Below are 17,010 nucleotides of genomic sequence, written 5' to 3' on the forward strand. Positions count from 1 at the left end.
TCAAAGTAGTAGGCTGCTTTCTAACAAATTACCTCCTTCTGAACCAAAAGCTATGGACTAGGAGGAGAAGCTAAGTCATGATGTAAACTCCTTTTGGGCAGGGAACATGCCTCCCAACCGTTATTGAACTTTCCCAAGCTCTTAGTACGGTACAGTGCGTCTTATACACAGTAAGCGCTCTGTGTTTGTGATTATTAACACACAGGCAGATACCCTGACGTTCATTTGGTTTTTCTCTAGGTATCTCATAGCATTTACTTGATTAAGGCTCTACGCTTGAAATTTAATTATTTCTGGGCTAGTATTTGAATGCCAAAGAGCGTTGCCCATGCAAGGTGGCTTGGTGTTCACATCTGTACCTGTCTGCTTGCATTTTTATAGGCCTTCACAGAGACTATGACCGATGGGCTCATCTCCTGGATGGAAAAGATGAGAACTTGATTTCAGGCAGCCCTTTTGATGAGCCTCACCTTTAACCTCCTCCATGTAGGTTATCTGATTCCAAGATTATAGGTTACGGCAAGAGTACTCAAACGGCACTGTGCCCCTGCGTGGATAGCCCTCGTTTTCTTACAAGGCTTTCCTTTAGAATAATTCTTGTCTACCACTCAGTGAATCTTCCACAAACTAATTTTCCTTCACCTTTAAACTCCAGAGCAGCTAGAGGAAATGAAATGATCTGGGTAGGGATGAGAAAACAATCAGCAGCAGGAGTGCCAGAATTCACAGATCAGTTAGTTAAGAAACTTGGTTGGCTGATAAAGGGGCAGGGCTATCTGTAGTCTGGGCAGATCCCACTGTCCACTCATTATGAGGCAGCTGTTCTCTTGGAAGATTAAAAAAACAAACAAGACTTTTGTCCAAAGAGTAAACTTTATTCAAGATAGATAATATTACAATAACCCCAACATTCAAACAGAAGCTCTATTAAACCTGTGACCCAAATGAAATTCAACACTATTCTAACCTCTGAATATGCTATTCTTAACAGCTGGTACAACTTCAGCGGTGGGAGGGTTGATGCTCCCCTGTTCACAAATCCTTGGAATTACAACAGACTTTATTTAGCTCGTGCTTACATCCTGAAGATGAAACAGTACCAGGTGAAGAGTACCATCACTTAATTAACATGTAATTACTATGTAAAACAAACCCTAAAACTGGGAGAAGAGTTTTCCCAGTATTCTTCATACGCAGACTAGTACCCAAAAAAACGAGGTGAACAAGGTAGTGATCTATGATTATTTTTTTAAGACCCTTTCAGAATTAGCAGGCTCTTCTGGGAGACAGATGCACTCACGTTCACCAGAACCTTCTTGGTTCAACTCTTGTAAAGACGACCTCACAGATTCAAGGGTGTTGTCTGAATTGCTAGGCCCCATCTCGGCCTTCATGCTTAAAGCCAAGTCATTTGCAGAGCTCTTTGCTGGTAACACGAGGGGCAAGTCTGAAGGTGACAACAGGAGAAGGAAGAAAAGACTGATTATTTCTAAAGGCTGTCTATCATTCGTGTCACTTTCACCTCGATCTTTTAATGGCCCTACAGATATTGAACTAGATTCATCTCTTTCCTTCTGGACTGGTCTCTTTACTATATATAAACAAATGCTATTTCAAAAGACTGATGGTGTCCTCATTATGTAAGTAGGGTAGCTTCTAATGGTCTGGAACAGCAGACCTCTTGAAATGGTTGTGTGTTTTCTCACACAACCAACAAGCTTGTTGTAGGCAGGGAACGTGTCTGCAACTCTGTTGTATTGTACTCTCTGAACTGCTCAGTACAGCGCTTTGCTCAGAATAATGGCTTACTGAGAGCCAAGATCTTCTGACTCTCAAACCCATGCTATTATCCGCTGCACCATGCTGCTTCTCGCGTCTGCAATTAGATTGGGGGAGGGGTGGAGTAGGGGAGGGCATGGACAGGCAGGGAGCAATGGTTCAATGGTTCCCCATTTCCCTACCCACCAAAATTCCTGACTATTGCCCTCAAGGTTCCTTCCACTCAACTCTCTCCCCTAAGACCACCAGCACACACTCCCCTTCTGCCTGGAACTCCCTCTCCTTTCATTTCTGACAGTCCACTCCTCTCCCCATCTTTAGAAATCACATCTCCTCTATGAGGCCTTCCTCGAATAATTTCCAATCTCCTTCCTACTGCCACTTCAGCGCTTCTATGCCACCCAAGGACTTAAGTCCTAGGAACTCTATTGTAGCACTTTTATATATATTTTAAATACTCTAACTTCCAAATTTATAGATGTCTGTCTTTCTCTACCACCCTACCAGATGCTACGATTGATACTCTCATAGATCTTAACTACTAATTCTATTTTACTCTCCCAAGCCCCTAATACAGTGCTTTCCACACAGCGGGCACTCAAAAAAGTTACTGACTGATATGACAGTTTGGGCCTTCTGTGTCCCTTGTATACATGTCATTTGAAGTTAATATAGGAAGCTCATCAAGAGTGAGACGTCCATTCCCACCAGGTAACAACAACAATAAAAAAAAGAAGAGCCAAACCCCCTCACATCCGCCGACTTTGGGCTACTGTGCCCCAGAGGCAAGTGCTTGGGTTTTCTTTCCAGTTTCCAGGAAAATGCAGAGATTACTGAAGATGGAATGCAGCAGAGAGCTGGCCAGTCTGTCTTCTTTAATGTTGCTGAGCTTTAACTTATGATAAAAATATTTCCATTGCAGAGGCAATTAGAGTAGGATTTAGCTTAAACCAGACACAGGCAATGTTTTGGGAAAACACTAAATGATAGTGATTAGTGTGGCCTTCTGGTCACTTGACCCTTGCTGAGACGATTCCTGTTAAGTGAGGAGTTAGCACTCTGCCACAACAAAATATGTCCAAGTTTAAAAAACAAAAAACAAACTAAAATTTTTCCCAGATGTAACTGCTCAAGATTACCCCTCCCCATCTGTAGATGTCAGAGCTAAAAGAAACCAAATGCTTAGTTAATTCTCACCAAGTAGTTGCATTTAGTTAAAAGCATATTTTACTGTTTTATATGAAGACACACCTGAGGGCAAAAAGAAGGAATTTAAAATGCTGGATTTTTTTTATATATATATTACCTTCATCCATAGGATCCTCTAAGGGGTTAGAGCAGGCATCCTCTTCTAAAGGATCAAAAACCACCTTAGAAAACCAAAGTGAATGACAGAATTAAGATGCCCTGAACTTTTAGGAGACAGTCTCGAATACATTTTTCTTAAACTCAATATCCATATATACTGATAGCTTTGGAAAATTCAATATATGTTTCAACTTGAAATACTGATCAGTTTTCACGTAGTCTAGTGGACAGAGCATGGGCAGAAGGGCCTGGGTTCTAATCCCAGCTCAGTCAGGTGTCTGCTGTTTGAATTTGGGCAAGTCACTTAACTTCTCTGTGCCTCAGTTATCTCAGCTGTAAAATGGGGATTAAGACTGTGAGCCCCATGTGGGACAGAGACTGTGTCTAACCTGATTGGCTTCTATCTACTGCAGCTCTTAGAAGAGGGTCTGACGCATAAGAAGCGCTTATAACAATTCCCATCAGTACTATTATTACTATGGGTTGCAAGGACTAAAAGCCAGCATTTGGTCTTTGGTCATCTTGTTTACATGCTCTCTGTCAGGCTTTTGCTAATTTTCCATCTCCCTACCCAGCAGCATCCTTGATGAGCAACTTTTTCTCTGTATTTTCACTTGCAAGTTCTCTCGGTCCATATTTTAGAATACTTGTTCCTCAGTGTCCTGAGGGCAGGAGGAAAGAGGAGAATTTAAGACTATGTGACAAGGCAGTGTGAGCTCCTGAACTAGTCAGAGCTACCAGTATCTAATCAGTCAGTCAACAGCATTTATTGAGCGCTTACTATTGTGTGCAGCACTAGGCTAAGCGGTTGGGAGAGCACAACAGAATTAGCAGAAACATTCCCTACCGCTTAGAATCTAGAGGAGCAATGCTTGTCTCAGCAAACCTTCACTGGGCAGGACCCTGGAGGAGAATATCTGGCAGCTGGATGTTCAAACTGCTATACTGATGAGGTGAAGTGTGTGTTTTGGGGGCAGGGGTGGGGTGGCAGGAAGAGATGATGGACAGGTCAGCCTGCTGGGCAGCAATCAGAAGTGGGTTGATAGTCTTCATGCAGAGATTTTGGAAAAATTGGAACTTGAACAAAGAGGGAGAAAAAAAACCCCAAAACAAACACTGTCCTGGACAATATGGATAACAAATGAAACATGGGAAATCATCACCTGACCACTTAGACTCTTTCTCAGTCGCTTTTTCTATCTCCCACCCCCTAACTGGATATCCCACGAGGTCCACCTCCTTTCTCTTCAGGCTCACTCTCACTGCTCATCTACTTTCATGGCTTTAGTGACCATTCCTGTCTCTGTTTCCTAGCTCTCTCACCCGATCTACAATTTTGCAACTCCTCTTGCCTCTGACATCTCCACATGCTTGTTCCAATGTCATCTTTAACACAACATGGCTGAAATCCAACTCACCTTCCCTCTTAAACAGTTCCTTCTAATTTCCCCCATCTGAGTCACCACCACCACCATCCTATCTGTTCTAAATGCTAGGCACCCTATCACCTTCCACTCTCTCAGTCAGTCCAATAGCAAATCCGTCATTTTCTTCCCGTAGTATTTCCTGGATAAACTCGTCCCTCTCCCCTTAGATAGTCTGGCTCAAGCTCTCCTCATTCCCCAACTAGATTACTGCATCAACCTCCTCACCTGTCTCACTGTCTTCAGTCTATACTACCCTATGCCTGAATCAACTTTCTAAAATGCCATTCGGTACACCTCTTCAATCCTCAAAAACCTCTAGTGCTTACTCATCTTCTTCCACGTCGAGCGGACGCTCCTCAAGCTTGTTGTGGATGGGGAAAGTATCTACCAACGGTATTGTGTTGTACGCTCTCAAGTGCTTAGTACAGTGCTGCTCTGCACCCAGTAAGTGTTCGATAAATATCACTGATGAATTGCTGTCGACCACAACCCAGCCCGCACACTTCACTCTTCTAACACCAACCTCGATCTCGTCTATATCGTCGCTGACCCCTGACGTCCTGCCTCTGGCCTGGGATTCCCTTCCCCTTCAGCAGTCCACCACTCTCCCCATCTTCAAAGTCCTATTAAAATCACCTCCTCCAGGAAGCCTTCCCTGACTAAGCTCTAATTTCCCCTAGTTTCCCCTGCTGCATCCCCTGAAAATGGATTTAAGCACTTGATATTCATCCTGCCCTCATCAGCCCCCCAGCACTTATATACATATTCCCTCTAGACTATAAGATTATTGTGGGTAGGGAATGTGTCTGCAACTCTGTTGTACTGTACTCTCTGAAGTGCTTAGTACAGTGCTCTGCACAGAATAATGCCTCAATAATTGATCCATAATTGATTGATCCATAATTTCCTCTAGACTGAAAGCTCCATCTCTACTGTACTCTCCCAAATTCTTAGTACAGTGCTCTGCGCACAGCAAGCCCTCAAATACCACTGATTGGCTGATGAATGAGAGTGGATGGGTTTTGTTTTATTTCTGCTACTGGTCATTAAAAGCGTATGAAGTTACAAATTTAGTTAGTGAAGACACTGCACAGGGAAATTATGCATAAAGATCCCAAAGTGCAAGTATAGTCATTAGAGAAGCAGCGTGGCTCAATGGAAAGAGCACGGGCTTTGGAGTCAGAGGTCATGGGTTCGAATCCCGGCTCGGCCATTTGTCAGCTATGTGACTTTGGGCAAGTCACTTAACTTCTCGGTGCCTCAGTAACCTCATCTGTAAAATGGGGATTAAGACTGTGAGCCCCACGTGGGACAACCTGATTCCCTTGTGTCTACCCCAGCGCTTAGAACAGTGCTCGGCACATAGTAAGCGCTTAATAAATACCAACATTATTATTATTATGGCAGAAAAGAGATACTTAACAGAAGATTTATAAACCTGAATGTTTCTGAATATCAGAATTCAGTTTCTTCAATCAATAATATCTGAGCATCAGTGACCAGAATTAGTGGGCATAATCCCTGCCCTTAAGGAGTGCACAATCTAGCAGGGGAGATAGCCCCTGAAATCATTTACACACAGGAGGAAGGAGAAGTGGATATTTATGAGGCAATGCTTAGCTCACTGTGTACAGAAGTGCTAAGCGGGGTGGGGGTGCTGAAATGGCTGGTGGAGGATATAACGTGGGGGAGAGAGGTTATTCAGGGAAGGTTTCCTGGAAGAGGTGGCAATTTGGAAGGGCTGGCGAGTTTGGAAAGGGAGTTGGAAATCTCTCTGCAACCCAGCTGTCGAATGCAAAAGTGAGAAATTTAAAAAGTGAAAGATGACACACCAAGTAATTCCCAATAATAATTGTACTGTGTAACTCCATACCTCATAGGGATTCTTATCCGACTTTGGTATTCCATTCCAAACATTTTCAGGGCTTACGAGGTCTTCGATACCATTTAAAAGGTTCAAAACCTGTATGAGTAGACAAAACTGTTTCAGTTCTTAAGACTGTCCCCAAAAAAACTGACCGGCTAAGTTTTAACAGGCTTCTTACCTTGGTACCATCCTCAGTGATTTCCAAGATCTGACACTCAGACCATCTCTTCTCCAGATTCGACCACACGACACACTTAGAGCCAACAGTAAATCCGTCTAGAGAATATACATTTTCACCTTGAATAACAGAACAGAAGACTTGTTAGTCTTTATTTTAGATGCCCCTTCTTTGCCTACACCCAATTTCAAAATTCTAGTTGTGAAATTCATTAGATCCCTGAATTGTTTTCACTCCTCCTGAATGGCAAGATGCACTTGTTCATTTTCACACAACTGTTCCTCAATTTTTTCCCCACTTCATTCCACCCCCTTTTACTACTTTGTTGTTGTTGTTGTTTAAATGACATTTGTTAAGAGCTTACTGTTTACTAAGCACTGAACAAAGCACTGGGGCAGACACAACTTTGTCAGATTGAACAGAGTCCATGTCCCACCTGGGGCTCACAGTCTTAATCCTCATTTTACAGAGGAAACCGAGGCACAGAGAAGTGAAGTGACTTGCCCACAAGGTCACACAGCAGCAGACAAGTGGTGCAGCTGGGATTTAGAATCCAGGCCCTTCTGACCCCCAGGCCCGTGCTCTATCCACTAGACCACCCTGCTACTCTTCCTCTCAGGCTGTGCAACCACTGTGTCTATAAGTAGGAATCTCACATCAGAATGTGATACTGCCTTTTCTGTTCAGTGCTAACTGTTTTAGTACAATTCTCCCTCATCTTGTAGGGCAGGTAAATTCAGGTTGTTGGATTCAAATCGAACGATGTGTTGAAGACACCTACAAATCACTGGTAAGTTGTAGCTTGACGTCGTCTTTACCTCTCCGTGCACCTTTTAAGGCACAGCGGTATGAAGTTTACCATGGGCAACGGATTACTTAAGATGGCGGTATGATACCCTAATTCTAAGGGCTACGGAAAGGTCGGATCAGAATGGCAAATTCTCAGAGCAAAAGAAAAAAAAAGTCTCCAAATCTCAAAATAACTCTTGTGTTTAAAGCTAAGACCTTATATCGATGAGGAGAATTTGAGGGGGTGAACATTTTGCCTATGTCACTGACATAGAAACTGAACTAAAAGAGCTTTCATAAATGTTTATATGTTTCTTTCCCCCATTAGAAGTATAACTTCCTTGTGGGCAAGAGACATGTCAATTCATTATTCTGTACTTCCCAGTAGCCCAATACAACACACGGTACCAAGCGGGTGCCTCAGTAAATGCTACCATGACGGAAAAAAAACCCAACAGTATTGGGTAGAGTAATAAGCTAACAACCTAAAGGTGTTTGGATGGAAAAGGATTGAGGTTCGAACTCGGGAGGGTCCTTGATTTGTGGAAGTCAAACAGTGAGAAGCAGAGTGGCCTTAGTGGATAGAGCATGGGCCTGGGAGTCAGAAGGACCTGGGTTCTAATCCCGACTCTGCCACTTCTCTGTGCTTCAGTTACTCCTCCTGCAAAATGGGGATTAAGACTCTGAGTCCCATGTGGGACATGGACTTTGTCCAACCTGATTACTCTGTAACTATCCCAGCACATAGTAAGCATTTAACGAATACCATTAAAACAAACGAACAAACAAAACCCCTCTGATAGGGAGTGCTAGAGATCATTATGTTTTTGCAAAGGGTCCTGAAGCAGCATGGCCTTGTGGAAACAGCATGGGTCTGGGAGTCACAGGATCTAGGTTCTAATCTCAGCTTCACCACTTGTCTGCCGTATGACCTTAAGCAAGTCACTTCCCTTCCCTGTGCCTCATTTACCTCATCCGCAGAATAGGGATGAAGACTGGGAGCCCCGAGTGGGACAAGGACTGTGTTCAAACTGATTAGCTTGTATCTACCGCAGCGCTTATTACGGTGTCTGGTGCTTAGTAAGTGCTTACAAACCATTAAAAAAACCGTGGAATGTTCATCTCTGCAATGTAGAGATTAGCCCCTCCTGTCTATTTCACCTTCAGAACTGGGGCACTGTTGATTAAGGATGTTATCTGAGAGGGTTTGATCACTAGTTGTGTACCTTTATAGAGGAGTGTGCTTTGAAGGTTGAGCCTACCTGGCCAGGTTCCAGGCCCACTGGCCACCCAACAGAAATCTCTACGACATTGCCCCTTATTGCCCAGGTAAGTCTATTGGCAGATTTTCTCTCGCTCTCCCCTCCACCTCTTTCGGTGGTCTAAAACCTCTGCTCTGGAGGCCCCCTTGCACACCACTCCTCTCCCCCGACTCCCCTGTCCCCCAGGACTAACCCTTCCTGCATCCCCTCCAGATGCTCCTGCCCCTGGGCTGGGCCCACATGCCAACAACCCAAACCCACCCAGTCGCTACCTGTTGTCCAAGACGCTTTAAAGAAAACAACAAACACAAAAAAACTTTTCTTTATGCGCCCAGCCCTCTTCAAGCCTCTGTCCCCCTTCTCCTTCCCTAAACCGGTGCCGTCACGGCTGCCCTAGTTTCGCTCCGGATCCCTTGAAGCCGGCGCTACCTGGGGTCTCGAAGCCATGGGTGGAGGGCACCGCGGGCCTTGGGAGTCCTGGACGGGCCAGGGGACTCATGGCAGGGAAGGGGCACGCGGGCAATGGCAGCAGGAAGAATTTCAGGAGACCGAAGGCCAAACGAGGCCCAGCTCTCATTTCTCAGTGTCACAGCACAGAAGTCTAGGAACTTCTTTATCGATTTTTAGAGAGATACAAAAACCTAATACTCTAGGGTCTCAAAATAATGACTTTTGCCTTATTTCAGATCATTTGGGAACTTGAGGCCTGAAAGCTCTGGTTTGGGATATTACGAATGTCAAAATACATTCTTCCACTAGTCCCGGGGCAGTGACTTTTTTATTTGCTGTGGTACCGGACTCTCCCAAGCGCTCAGTACGGTGCTCTGCACACAGTAAGCTCTCGGTACATATGACTGAATGAGCATCTCGCAAGCTTAAGACATTTTTTAAAGTCTGACTTTAGCCTCAGTAATCTTGCCAAGTCATTAAGATATTTCTTCCCTCAAAAAAACCACCAAGAAGATACGACTGTTACAGCTGAAGGGAAATATCTGTTTTCAAGGTTTAAGGACATCCCACGCTCGATTATACTACTTAGCTGGAGTGAAGGTTTGAAAAGCTAACTCTGCAAATAGGGTCCCCACTAAAAGAAGTGGAAAAGGGTCGGGAGGCGGGGAGGGAATGAGACAAAAACTCTATACCTGCAACATGCTCTGTGGACAGAATCTCCTCATCTTCTCCCGTACTGGATTCTTCATCTGAGAACTGGCCGGTCTGGAACTCAACGATGATATTTCTGTAGTCCCCAAACACTTCATAAAAGGTGCATTCGCTCTGTATTTCCGAACCACGATTCCTTTCTCGGAGAGAAATCCTGCGTGTCTCACAGTCAAAGGATTTCGCGTGACTTGGTTCTCTCAGGTCCTCCACGTGCATCACCTCCTGGTCTTTGGGGCTCATTTCTGAGGCGATCGACTGTACGTCATCGTCCACGGGAAACTGCAAGGCTTGCGGTTCCGCTTCTAGGTCATCTGCTTCGTAACCAAGCGACAGAGGCACAGAATAGGACTCCAGTGGCAGAAACTTGACTTCGAAACTCTGAGAAAGCTGCACGACTGGCGGTCTCAGATCCAATTCTTCTTTCGGTTCATCACCAGCAAGGGAGAGTTGCAGCTCCAGAGACTCCAGTTCCACGAATTCCTTCGATTCGTCATCTAGAGAAAGTGGTATTTCAAGAGAATCCAATTCGAACATCTTCAGTTCGCTCTCCTGCGGAGAAAGGGGTTCAAGTGCTGAAGTCCGAGATGAGCTCTCATCGACCTTGGCCTTTTCCGTGCGACAGGCTGGAGCCACGTCTTTCGGCTCCACGCCGGTGTTACCTTTAGATGTCTCCGAACCGTCTGTGGCATCGTTCAAGTAGCGGTCGCTCGAGCTTAGCTCCGGGCAGAGCAGACGGCCCCTGGAAGCTCTCCTCCTTTCTCCAGTTCCAACTTCAGGCCTCTGCCCTTGAGGTGCTTCTATGCGTCGATCTTTCTTCCTCTCGGGCCAAGTGCTCGAGAAGCTTGCCTTGACCGTGTATCTGTTCGCGGTGTCGAACTTGGAGAATTTCTTCATTTTTTCGCCGATGCTCTCCCCGTTACACTTCAACCCCACCACCGCTAGAGGCACGTTGCAGGCATCGCTCCTGAACTCTACCACGGTGACGTCCAACACGTCTCTCGTCACGATTTCGAAAAAATAGTTCTTGGCCTCGGCCGAGCAGACCCCCTCCAGGGCGTGGAGTCCCGCCAGGCAGCACGGGAAGGCCTGCATGGGTATGGACAGGAGTTCCTCGGGAATGTGCCAGATGACCTCTCGGCCAAAGCTCTCGACGTTGCCGTAGTCCACAAGCCTGACCGTTATGAGGTCCCTTCTGACTCTGGCCACGAGGGCCCTGTAGAATTTCCCATCGTCCCTGCACTTGACGATGCAGGCGTCGCCCTGCTGAACGACTTCCATGCGGTCCGCGCCCTCCACCGCTCGCGCTCCTGCTTTCTGAACTTCTCTTTCCAAGCGCTTCAGGTTCGGTGTCTCGGCAAATTGGCACCAGAAATATGCAGGTCCATCTATGACGGTGGCGTAAGCTCTTAGAGTCTTGACGTCCGGCCTGCACCAGCTGAGTAAACTGCTCTGCAGCCCGTCGTCGCCCGACAGGCCCGGGGCCGGCGTTTCTCCGACTCTGGGTCCCTCGTGCGGCTTGAACCTGGCCATCAGTTCTTCGGCGATCACGCCCTGCTCGTCGTGAAGGATCACTTCCCAGGTGCCCCCAACCTGTTTTACAAACTCGCAGTTTAACTGGGCCTCGTTGGTCCTTTGGGAGAAGTAAGCCACGCTCTCGGGGCAGTCTGTCATTTCAGAGAGCGGAATCCTACCCAGGGAGCAGTGGATGCTCATCCCCGGCACCACGGCATCAGGCCCGACAAGCCTGCTGATTTCGCTAGCCTTCACGACCGAGGTGTTGCCGTAGTCTATGAACTGGACGGGGATCAGGTCCCCGGACGGCTTCTCCGTGATTACCGCCCGATACCACAAGTCGTCTTCCGAGAAAACCGCGCAGATCAAGTCTTCCACTTGATACGGCGGCCTGGCGACGGAGTCCGGTCTCGTCGCGGGGCCGTTCAACTTCTCCGAGATGAGGCCGAGTTCAAGCTCGTCTTCCGTTAACTGCACGTAAAAGTCCGACAGATCGTTTACGTGAGACACGTAGATCCTGGTTTTAAGACCGGGAACGATGTTCTTCCGAGGAAGATCACACAGTTTAAGAGGCGACTCTTCGTTGTGACCGTGGTCCCCTGGAATGGTGGCACCTGTTTTGGGTGTGGGTTTTATCGGAGACTGGCAAGGAGTCCCCTCTACCTCGTCGCCGAAGATGGCAGCTTCCAACTCTCGATCGTCCAGGGGATCTGGGCCCTCAGTCGACAGGGTGGCCTTCGTTGAGCTCTGGAGTGGTTTCAGTTCTTTAAAGGCTAAACTGATTTTAGGTCTGGAGGATTCTTTCGGGATCTCTGACGGGCCACCCGTGCTTTCCACTGATTTACTTAAAAGTCCAACAGGCGATTTCCTATTTTCGCTTTTTTCCTCTCTCCCGGCTACGGTGGAAAGCAAAACGTCACTCTCTACCAACTTCGGGGAGCTTTTGTAACCCAGCAAACTTAACTTCTCATTTAATTTGGCATTAATCTGCACGCTTTCGCCGTACAACTCAATGACCAATCTGCCTTCGGGATCTTTGGCTACCACCATAGCCTTCAAGGGCTTATCCAGGACAGCCTTTTCAAACCAGAGCGCGACCTCTTTGGGGATGTGGTCGTAGGCATCAGACAGGCAACATTTGATGGCTTGCATTGGCAAAAGTAAGAGGTTATAGGCATCGCCGGGTAGGGGAAGGAGATCGTCGTGCGTCACCTCGTAGGTATTTCCAAAGTCCACAAAGAACACTTCCTTAGACGTCTCCTTTTCGGTCACTATTGCCCGATACCAGTTTTGGTCATTATACTTGGCGAGGCACAGGGTTCCCGGAGCCAACGTCTTGGTTCTGAGGTTTTGCGAGAGCTGAGCGACCTGACTGATGTGACGTGACAGCCGTTCCAGCACAGTCACGCTTCTCGCGAGTTGGCAATAAAAGGCCGACGGGTCGTCGATGTGCGTCACGCAGATGGCTTCTTCGCCCCCAATCTTGATGTCGTGGGTAGAGTAGTAATACGACTCAAGCCGAACCGCTGACGCGAGAGGATTCTGAGGTTGCATTGGCTTTGCGTGGCCCTTTTCGGTTAAACAGTGGCAGGCGCTCTGAAAAGGTGTAACCAAGTCCACGATATGGAAAAGCTCCTTACGGTTCAAGGACGCTACTGCAAATACCGTGCATTTCAATTCCAGATTGCGTTCCCAAGCGCCACCGACAAAGTCCCGAAAGGCCACGGTGGCCGTTTCGTCCCACACTAACGGATCCGGGCCAGTGGGTCGAATCAAGTTGTAGAGGCTGCACCTGAAAGCTTGGGCCTTTAACTTGAGAAAGTCCTCCCTGATGGCGTAGAGATTTTTCACGGACACCACCTCCCGGTTGCCGTAGTCGACGAACATGATTTCGACTTGCTCGGGGTGGAGCGCCTCGCCGGTGATCAGGGCCCGGCACCATTTCCCGTTTTCGGCTCTCTTGGCTAAACAAGCCGGCCCGGTCCCCCGGTGGGGAGTGGCTGACGTTTTGCAGTACTCCTGCATTTCGCTCATGAGGCCCCGAAGTTCTTGGATGTTTCTGGTCAGCTGGCACCAGAACTTGCCGGGGTTTTCAACGAAGGTCACCTTCACTTCTACGGTGCTCCCGACCTCTAACTGGTCTATGATGGGGTGGCGCGAATCGGTGCCCCGGTAATCCCGCCGGGCTGAGGAGGCGGTCGGAGGGCCTTCGACCCTCTCTTTTCCTCGAGCGGTTGGCTCGCTTACGGGGTTGGTGGCGGATCCTCTTTCGGCCGGGGGCTGCGCGGGGAGTTGCCGTGGGTTGCCTTCCTCTGGCTCCTGCTCCGCGCCGCCACCCCGGGCCCCGGCCCCCCGCCGGCTGACGGCCCGCCTGGCCGAGCGGACAGACGGCGTGGCCACTTCCACCTCCTCCGGCTCCTGGACCCTGGCGGCGTACCCGGCCCGAGCTAACCGCCGGCCGACATTTTCCTCCCCGATCCCGGCCGTGTCGAAGATCTCCACGGGGTACTGGCTTCCCTCCTTACCCAGCACGCGGATGACCACCTCCTTGTGCAGCACGACCTTTCGGAAGTAGGAAACGGCTTCCGGGCTCCACTCCCCTCCTACAGGGCAGACGTCTGCCAGGCTGCACTTCAGCGCCACAATCGGGAGCTGCCAGAACTGGGGGAGCAGTTCTTTGACGTCGTCACTGCCCACCACCCCCGCGTCTCCCCGGTCTAACAGGCGCACCTCCACGCTCCCGCCCGCCGCCGGCCGGGCGATGACAGCCCGGAAGAAGTTGCCGTCCATCCATCTGACACAGCAGACGCGGTCGGGCTGGGGCTGGGCGAGGACCCCGTCCATCTTTCCCACCGAAGAGTAGAAGCTACACATGCTCCTCGCGAGCTGGCCGAATGGCTCGTTGTGCCTCCTCAGCCGCACCCAGAACTCGGAGGGATCTTTGGCGAACTCCACCCGGGCGTCATAGAAAGCCTCGGCCTTCAGCTGGATCACTTTCAGAGAGAGGTGGGGCAGCTCGTCATACGAGGAGGAAGCCAGAGGTGTCTTTGGCGGGTCTGGTTCCTCCTCCTCCTCCTCCTCCTCCTCTTCCTCCTCCACTCCTCCTTCTCCTCCCCCCGCCTCGTTTTCTGGCCCGGGCCCGAGCGGCATTCTGTCGGCTAAGCAGCGGGCCTGGACCCCGAAGATGCCGTTGAGGTTGAGCCCCTCGTCCCCGTACAGGGTGACGTAGTACACGCGCTCCAGGGTGCTGTAGAACTCGACCTTGACGCTCACCGTCCGGCCCAGGAGGAGCGTCCGCAGGCGGCTCACCTGCGAGCGGGCCCAGCCCCGGCCCCGGTCCCATAGACCATACAGGGCGCACGGGTAGGTGACCACGGGCAGGCGGAAATACTCGGGCAGCAGGGCACGCAGGCTCCCGCCGCTGACCAGCTCCTTCCGGCCCGAGTCCACGTGCAGCACCTGAGCCGGGCGCTGCGGGCCCGAAGCATCCAGCAGCACGGCCCGGTGCCAGCGCCCGTCCGGCCCGCGGGTCGCGCACGGGGCCCCCGGCCTGGCGGGGGTCTCGGCCCCAGCCTCCCGGGCCGGCCCCCCGTAGGCCACCGCCATGCCGTCGGCCAGGCGGGCCACCTCCCCGGAGAAGCTGAGCAGCTGGCAGTACACGCGGTGCGGGTGGGAGACCTGCGTGACCACCATGCGCTCCATCGGGCCGGGCCGCAGGCCCGGGTGGAAGAACTCGACGGTGGCCGGCGGGTCAGGGGGTCCGGGCGGTCCGGGCGGCCCCGGGGCCGGCGGGCTCTCGGGCCCGCCCGTCAGCTGGCGCTTCAGGAGGGCCCGGAAGACCCGGTCCGACACGGGCCGCACCAGGCCCAGTTCGTGCATCTGGCGGGCCAGGGCGGGCACGTCGAGCAGGACCAGCCGCTGCGGGAGGAGCACGTCCAGCACCCGGCCCTCGACCTCCTTGCCCCGCAGCCGGGCCAGGAAGCCGGCGGCGGCGCGGGACCAGCGGTCGGGCTCCCCGCCGCCGGCCGCGGCGGCCGGCACCAGCCCGGCCAGCACGCAGCCCAGCGCCTCGGCCCGCGGGAGGGCCGGGGCCAGGCAGGCCGGGTCGGCCGTGACGGTCCGGCCCTCGTCCAGCAGGAAGACGCGGCACCGGCCGGCCTGGCGGCCGACCACGCGGCCCCGGTGCCAACAGCCGGCGAAGCGCACCAGGCACAGGCCGTCGGGCGGCCCCGGGGCGCAGCCCGGCGGCTCGTGGGCCCAGCCGCCCGTCCCGGGGTCCCGGCCGGCCCAGCCCGGGACCGGGTAGTCTTCGCGCCGCTCCCCGACCAGGCCCCAGAGCCGCACCGGCACCACCTCCGGGCGGATCTCCACCGACGACACCCGCAGGGTCAGGGTGCTGCCGGCCGGCGGCAGCCCGGCCGCCGAACACATGGCCGGCGAGGGCCCCGTGGGGCTCGGGCCCTTCGGCTTCGCCTCGCCTCCCCTCACTTCACCTCGCCTCGCCTCCCCTTAATTCACCTCACTTCACCTCACCTCACTTTACCTATCCTTAATCCACTTCACCTCACCTCGCCTCCCCTTACTTCGCCTCACCTCACCTTCCGTTAATTCACCTCACTTCACCTCACCTCCCCTCCCCTCCCCTTAATTCACTTGACTTCACCTCACTTCACCTCACCTCCCCTTACTTCCCCTCACTTCACCTCACTTCACCTCACCTCACCTCACCTCACCTCACCTCACCTCACCTCACCTCACCTCACCTCACCTCACCTCACCTCACCTCACTTCACCTCCCCTCCCCTCCCCTTAATTCACTTGACTTCACCTCACTTCACCTCACCTCCCCTTACTTCACCTCACTTCACCTCACCTCACTTCACCTCACCTCACCTCACTTCACCTCACCTCACCGCCCCTTAATTCACTTAACTTCACCTCACCTCACCTCACCTCACCTCACCTCCCCTCCCCTCCCCTCCCCTTAATTCACTTGACTTCACCTCACTTCACCTCACCTCCCCTTACTTCGCCTCACTTCACCTCCCCTCCCCTCCCCTCCCCTTAATTCACCTCACTTGACCTCACCTCGCCTGACTTCACTTCCCCTCCCCTTAATTCACCTCAGCCCTCCCGTCGGGGGCCCCAAGGTCCGGCCCTGGCCCCGTGAGGCCGGGGAGGGCCGGGCCGACGAGCTGGGAAGCCTTCCCCGTCTACCCCGGGGGCCGGAGGGGAGGCCGCGAGGGCCCGAGCTCCCAAAGGTGGCGGCCGAGGCCCGAACCGCCGTCGGTGCCCAACGGCCTCGCCGGGCGGGGCCTCGGGTCACGTGACGGGGCGGGGGCCGGTGAGCGCCCCGGCCAGTAGGGGGAGCCCGAGTCCGCGCGGGGGGCGGGGCAGGGGGCGGGGCCCCGGGCCCTCTGACCTCTCTCCGGTACTACTACTAATACTGTTGGTATTTGTTAAGCGCTTACTATGTGCCGGGCACTGTTCTAAGCGCTGGGGTAGACACAGAGTCATCAGGTCGTCCCACGTGGGGCCCCCAGTCTTCACCCCCATTTTCCAGATGAGGTCACTGAGGCCCAGTGAAGTGACTTGCCCACAGTCACGCAGCTGACAAGTGGCAGAGCTGGGATTTGAACTCATGACCTCTGACTCCAGGCCCCCGCGTCCCCCCTGCGGCCGGGACGGCGCCTCCCATCACCCTAATCGCCCCCCTCCCCCAGCGAG

General features: G+C 51.7%; 2 protein-coding genes across 3 annotated transcripts in view; one reads left to right on the forward strand and one right to left on the reverse strand.

Moving 5' to 3' along the window:
- Window positions 1-1,622, forward strand: part of PLA2G7 (phospholipase A2 group VII) — a 33,192-nt gene extending 31,570 nt beyond the window's left edge. The window contains 1 exon segment of the mRNA XM_029072099.2: window positions 382-1,622. Coding sequence (XP_028927932.1) covers window positions 382-476 — 95 coding nt within the window. The 3' untranslated portion in view covers window positions 477-1,622.
- On the reverse strand, window positions 857-15,967 carry TDRD6 (tudor domain containing 6). Of its 2 annotated transcripts, XM_029072097.2 has the most exons (5): window positions 9,753-15,966; window positions 6,560-6,678; window positions 6,388-6,477; window positions 3,086-3,149; window positions 857-1,447 (listed from the first exon to the last, which is right to left on the reverse strand). In XM_029072097.2, the coding sequence occupies exons 1-5, from the start codon at window positions 15,712-15,714 to the stop codon at window positions 1,242-1,244; spliced, it is 6,441 nt and encodes a 2,146-aa protein (XP_028927930.1). In that variant the 5' UTR covers window positions 15,715-15,966; the 3' UTR covers window positions 857-1,241. The 2 variants fall into 2 exon arrangements, with proteins under 2 accessions (XP_028927930.1, XP_028927931.1); XM_029072098.2 differs by lacking the exon at window positions 3,086-3,149 and having other exon boundaries at window positions 9,753-15,967.
- Window positions 15,968-17,010: the final 1,043 nt, after the last annotated feature.

Source organism: Ornithorhynchus anatinus, chromosome 9 (assembly GCF_004115215.2).
Source record: "Ornithorhynchus anatinus isolate Pmale09 chromosome 9, mOrnAna1.pri.v4, whole genome shotgun sequence".
Classification (NCBI taxonomy): domain Eukaryota; kingdom Metazoa; phylum Chordata; class Mammalia; order Monotremata; family Ornithorhynchidae; genus Ornithorhynchus; species Ornithorhynchus anatinus.

What these genes read in the sequence shown, in the direction of transcription:
- TDRD6 (XM_029072097.2), bottom strand. Translation starts at nt 15,714, where the DNA reads ATGTGTTCGGCGGCCGGGCTGCCGCCGGCCGGCAGCACCCTGACCCTG. An exon ending in CGGATAAGAATCCCTATGAG is followed by an intron (nt 3,150 to 6,387) that starts GTATGGAGTTAC and finishes TGGTTTTCTAAG; the next exon opens with GTGGTTTTTGATCCTTTAGA. An exon ending in AGAGGATCCTATGGATGAAG is followed by an intron (nt 1,448 to 3,085) that starts GTAATATATATA and finishes TGTCACCTTCAG; the next exon opens with ACTTGCCCCTCGTGTTACCA.